At 43.7% G+C, this 6,336-nt stretch overlaps 1 gene segment (V, D, J or C); it reads right to left on the bottom strand.

Moving 5' to 3' along the window:
* Nucleotides 1-3,421: 3,421 nt before the first annotated feature.
* Nucleotides 3,422-4,207, bottom strand: LOC102476617 (immunoglobulin kappa variable 2-30-like). The segment is given in 2 exon segments: nt 3,422-3,753; nt 4,140-4,207. Coding segments are annotated over 2 exon segments (381 nt in total).
* Between the last annotated feature and the right edge of the window lie 2,129 nt (nt 4,208-6,336).

Here is a 6,336-nt window from a genome sequence, read left to right as displayed (position 1 = left end):
GGGGATGGTCACGCCGCAATCCCTTCTCCTCCATTCTCCTCTCGGGATCTTGGGCACGCACGCACACGCGCCCGGCGTGAGATTTAAGCCACCGGGTCCGAGACGCGAACCGCGGTCGACTACGTGGGAGTCCAGCGACATAGCCATTACGCTAACTGCTGGTTCCCAGTAGTTGGTAAATTCTTTCACGTTTTATTTATCAGAGAGTTTTTACTTATTTTTCCCATATGAAGCATAATCTTGCTGGGTATAGTATTCTTGGTTGAAATTGTTTTTCATTTAACACTTTGTCTATGCTTTCCCATTCTTTCTTTGTCTACATTGTTTCTGATGAAAGGTCTGGGGACACCCTGATGGGATAACATTTGTAAGTAACTTGTCATTTCCCTCTTGCCAATTTTAGTATCTTGTCTGTGTCTGTGGTTTTGATCAATCTGGCTATGATGTACTTTGGAGAGGACCTTATTGAGTTGATTTTGGGTCCTATGTATTTCTTGGTCTGGATCTCTGAATATCTCTCTAGGTTTGGAAAATTTTCTTCCAGGATTTCATGGAATAAAGAATCAATGCCCTTATTATTTTCTTCCTATTCTGGGATACCAATAATCTGGATGTTTCAACACTTGATGGTATCTAGTATTTCTCATATATTATCCTCATCTTCCTTTGTTGTTTTCTCAGTTCTTTAGATAATTTTTTCTAAGTCAGAGGTTTTGTCTTCTACATTAAGATTCAGTCATCTGTGTGATCTAATCTACTGTTAATACCTTCAAGGGTGGTTTTAATTTCCTGTATCACATTCTTCCTCTCTAACAATTCTGTTTGATTTGTTTATGGTATCTACTTGTTATTTCAAATCATGAAAGGACTTCCTCATCTCCTGGAGCTCCTTGTCTCTTTTCTCTTGGATCTCCTTTAGTTTTTGGTCACTATAAATATTCTGAATTGTTTATTTGAGGTATCATGAGTTCTCTGTTGTTGTCTGTGTGTGATGAGGAATGAATGTCTTCCCTTGGAGGAGAGAGATTTTATTGGTCGCTTATATTTCTTGTGCCTCTGTGATGTTTCCTAGTCTTCTGGTGAGCTTTATGTTCCTTCCTAAATTATTCAAGGTAACTCCAAGCATTCAGAGGTGTGCAGGAGCAGGAAATTGGCAACCTCTCTTCTTCTCTGCCTTCCTATTGCTTACCAGCACCCTGCACTGTGGTTAGTGGTTCTGGATTACCTGAAGTCTTCCTTTTTTTTCTAGAGAACAGATTCTCCTGAAACCGAGCTGCTGAGCTTCCACTCAGCAACATAGAAGAGATTGCACTGCAAACTATACAAAACACCAAAGTCCGGAGAATTCAAAGGCAAGTTGGGGAGGTGATGAGTCAAGGGTCCGTGCTGTTAAGCCCTCCAGCTCCAGGCAACCTGCTATCCAGCGAGGTCCTTTGCTGGAACAGGTGTCTGGATGGAGTGGGGAGGGGTGAAAGTTTGTCTCAAAGTCCCAAGAAGCAAACCTGAGAGTCCAAAGGAGAGTAGGGGAGCAAATGAGCCACAGGTCTCCCCAATTAAGCCCTCCTTCCACAGGCAGCTTGACTATCCAGCAATGCCCTTCTAGGATGGGTTTCCAGATCTGCCACTGATTCTTGAGGAGGCACCACATTGCAAGTTGGAGGTATAATAGATCAGGAATTTAGGAGCTTTTCCAGATTTCTGCTGATTCCAAGTTAAATAATTGCTAGTGTCCTACTTGCCAGACATGTGATGGTGACTCTGTCCCATAGAGATGCAGGCAGAGACAATGGAGACTGGGTCATCTGGATGTCACACTAGGCACTTGAGAGTGGAAACAGAAAAGCAAATATCCACCCAGTGCATTGTGTTTGGGAGGACTTTCCTAAAGGGCCAGCACTTTCCTAAAGGGCCAACACTTTCCTAAAGGGCCAGCACTTTCCTAAAGTGACTACACTCTCCTGAGTGAATCCTGGGGTTCTCCTTCCTTACCTAGGAGCCAGAGCAGCAGAAGCCCCAGGAACTGAGCGGAGGCCCTCATGTCCATGCTGTGTCCTTATGGGGACTGATACTGCACAGTCTGTGATCAGCCTATTAATAAGATTTCAGGCCTTGGGCTGTGCTCAGGGAACATGCAAATGAACAGTGGTGGACTGTGATGGGTGTGGCTGCAGGGCTGGTTCATATCGGAAACTCAGCCAAGTCCAGGGAACCAGGGTTCCCGGGTATCCCAGATCAGGGCAGAGCAGCACAGATTTATCTTTAGAGAGCATGTTTCTTCTAAGGAGGTGGTATTTTCAGAAAAGATATTATTGCAACAATTGTCAAAATGCAAAATACAGCCATGTAGTAGATGAAGTAAAGTATTTCACTGTTGACTTGGGATTCTGTTTAAGATTATCCTTCAGTATAGGGAATGGATACTAAGGGTATTTTGTATTCTTCTATTTATTTATTTAGATGAATTTGCTAAAGGGCTTGTTTGCTGGAGAGTCAGAGAGACAGAAAGTGAGAAATCATCCCCCAGTGGGATGGCCACACAGCAATCCCTTTTACCTCATTCTCCTTCTGGGATTTTGGGCATATACACACACACCCACACACAAACACTCAACTAGTGTGAATTTCAAGGGGCAGAGTGCGGAATTCAGGCTGTGATTGGCCATGTGGGATCCTGCTCCCGTAACCATCAGGTCATTGAGCTGGCCCTATGGTCTTAATTTTAATACACAATTTTTGGAATGTAAAAAAACTTCTCTTTTTTATCAGCCATAGGTAATTGCACAAATAAAAGAATTTTAGCATTAGAGTCTTGAATCTGCTATGAATTTACAAAAGTCTATTTGAATTCTCAGCAACCAACATTTTTCCCAAGTGTCCTCAGACAGTTCCTCCTAAGGATGGCGTGTGTAGAATGCTATCTCTCTGGTTGATTTACAGTGAGCAGACAGATAGTAAACATGAAAAGTAGGAAGTTAGAAAAGTAGGAAAATACCATTTCTGACTTAGTCAATGTCCTATCAGGATAAAAAAAAAAAAAGTGATAAAGCTCAAGATATACTCGACATGTTCATTTTGGTCATTTACACGATTAATCTGAATTAACACATTTAGGGAGGGAGAAAAGATTAGGATAAACTTTTATTCAGTTGCATTATGAACCATCACGTCATTATTGGCCTTCATCTTTATGAGACCACCTGTCCTCCTGCTCCAGTTTCCAGACTGAATCTGCAACATCTAATGAGGTCACATGGCTGGAGCCTGAGCTGTGGGCAGGGCACCCGTGGCACAGACAGCAGCCACCTAGTCCCCTGAGCTCTCCAGCACCTTCCTCTTACACAGGCTCAGAAGCTGCTGTGCTGCTCCCCAGACAGACAGCACATGAGGGCAGCTGGGCCACTCCAAGCAGGGAGGTTTGTGTTCAGGGCTGTATCACTGTGGGAGGAACATGTGTACCTTGCAGGCAGTAATAAACTCCAGCATCCTCAGCCTCCATCCTGCTGATTTTGAGTGTGAAATCTGTCCCTGCCCCACTGCCACTGAACCTGTCTGGGACCCCAGGGTCCCTGTTAGAAACCCTGTATATCAGGCGCCGTGGAGCCTGGCCTGGCTTTTGCAGCAACCAATTCAAATAGGTTTTTCCATCACTGTGTAGGAGGCTCTGACTAGACTTGCAGGAGATAGACACCGTCTCTCCAGGGATGACGGGCAGAGAGAGTGGAGTCTGGGTCATCACAACATCCCCACTGGATCCTGAAATAATGAGAGAGAAATGCAAGGTTATATACAAGCATCATTCACATTTTAAAAACTTCAGGCTATGTAATCTTGACATTTTGAGTGTTACACCAAAATACTCTATTTCTGAAAAGGATCCAAGATCTGTAAGCCCCCAGGGGGCCTTTGTAAGTCCCCTATTCCAAACTCGATTTCTATGTGACTATCCTCAGCATGCTACAGGTCCTTGTTCCTTCTGGAACCTTCCTCACTGTCACAAATCTAAACCTCACATGTCCCATCCTGGAGGACAAGTCTTGGACATCTCACACATGACAGAGCTCACGTGAGAAGGGATGCAGTGGGGGATTCAGAGCTCGCCCTCCCACCTGTTCTCCCCCTTCAATCCTCTGTGCCCTCACCTGGGACCCAGAGCATTAACAGCCCCAGGAGCTGAACAGGTAACCCCATGTTGAGAGCTGAACTGGGGAGTCCTGAGCAGTCCACCCGATCTCTCTCCAGTGAGCACATGTACCCTATGGCAAACTAAGTATATACACACACACACACACACACACACACACACACACACACAAAGAGAAAAAAATGATAAATTAGACTAAACTATTACCAAGAACTTCAAAAACATACGTGTGTTTGAAAAAAAATAAATACATGAAAATTTTACTCAACATTAATTCTTATGAGGGCAGTGTAAGTTTTAATCATGATATCACTTTAGATTTATCATATATCACTTTATTTAAAATCAAAAGTTTGACAGGTCTAAGACAAGATTGAAAGCAACTAGAACTTTTCTTACATGGTTGTTTGAGTGTGGGTGTGTGAGCATTGTGGTAAACTAGAAGCAGTTTTAATTTCAGCAAAATTTACACCACTATCATGACAAGGCATGTCTACTCCTTGAAATATACGCAAGAGAAAAGCCAGGCCAGGCTCCACGGGAGCCTCCACGGCACCTGATATACGGTGTTTCTAACAGGAACTCTGAGGTCCCAGACAGGTTCAGTGGCGGTGGGTCAGGGACAGATTTCACACTGAAAATCAGCAGGGTGGAGGCTGAGGAAGCTGGAGTTTATTACTGCCTGCAAGGTGCACATGCCCCTCACTCAGTGATACAGCCCTGTTCACATATGAAGATGACAGTCTCGATATGCGAACAAGTCTTTAATTGAAGAACGGTTGGTGCTATATTTATAGAAAAGATCATTTTTTTCCACAGTAAAGAAAGGAACACATGATTGCCACAGAAACAATATAAATTTAGTTCAAAAACCAAGTTGAGCAAATGAAGCAAGACTATAAAGAGGAGAAACTGTATCAGGGGCGCTGGCAGGTGGTGTGGCGGTTAAGGGCACTGAACTCCCCAAGGGCCGACCATAGGTACCGGCAAGGCAGATTGCTTTCTCGTTTTCTCTATCTCCCTCTTTTGCTCTATCTCTCTTATCAAAGTAAAAGTAAATAAACAAATAAACAAACGCCCTATAGCAAAAACTTCTCCAAAAAAAAAAAAAAAAAAATAGAAAGAAAGAAAGTGCTTCAAGGCCAGCAGATGGCCTAGCGGTTATGTCTCTGGACTCCCACATTGTCAACCATGGTTAGAGTCCTGGACCCCGTGGCTCAAAACTCATGTCAGGAATGTGTGCCCAAGATCACAGGAAGAGAGTGAAAGAGAGGGGATTACAATGTGGCCATGCCCCCAAAAGAGGGGTAATTTCTCACTTTCCCTCGTACTGTCTTTATCTATCTCTTTCTCTTGCTCCCTGGTGAGTGAATGTGCCCAAGGAGTGGGAGTGGGGGGCAAAGTAGATACTGTAGATGCTGTATAATTCTATTTATATAAAGTGCAAGAATAGGGAAACTGATAAAAGTGATATAAAATAGGACAGGTAGGGGCGGATGGCAGAATGGTTCTGTCGCTGGACTTCCATGTAGTCAACTGAGTTCAAGTCCCAGATCCAGCAGCTTAAAAAAAACCCAAAAACAAAACTCATGTCAGGCCTATGTGCGTGCATGCCCAAAATTCCAACAGAAGAATGGAGGAGAAGGGATTGCAGTGTTTGTTTTTTGTGATGGGGGGGGGGGGGGGGGGGGGTAATTTCTCGCTTTTTGTCTCTCTGTCTCCTCTCTTTCTCACTCATGTGCTCGATAGTAAAAAAAATCTGCCTAAAAACTGGTATGCCCTAAAACACTGGTGCTTGGAGCACAGCACTGACAAAGAACAGCCTGGAAACGTTTATGAGGCGCTGGAGAAAATGCGCATCTAGACCTGGGAAGTGGGTGGAGGGAGGCTGTTACAGTTTTTATTCATCTAGCAGTGCTCTGCATTTACTTCATTACAGTCGATATACGTGACTGTTTATTTATTAGCACTTTTAACATGAATGAGTGAATTAGTAAATAAGAATTATGAAGTTCCAATATTACATCTGTTTCCTCCTGCCTCCTACAAGCACTGGTACCTTGGGGAAGCCAAACTCTGAGAATCTCTGACTTCTCTTCCATCGAGGATATGTGGGATAAATTTCATTAGTTCACGAAGCTCCTAGTCAGTACTGAACACGTAGTAGGTCTTGAAGACTCCGTCAGTGGTACTTG

Source organism: Tupaia chinensis, unplaced genomic scaffold (assembly GCF_000334495.1).
Source record: "Tupaia chinensis unplaced genomic scaffold, TupChi_1.0 Scaffold144963_1, whole genome shotgun sequence".
NCBI lineage: Eukaryota > Metazoa > Chordata > Mammalia > Scandentia > Tupaiidae > Tupaia > Tupaia belangeri.
Note: the sequence above shows the minus strand (reverse complement) of the source record. Positions and strands in the feature narration are given on the sequence as shown.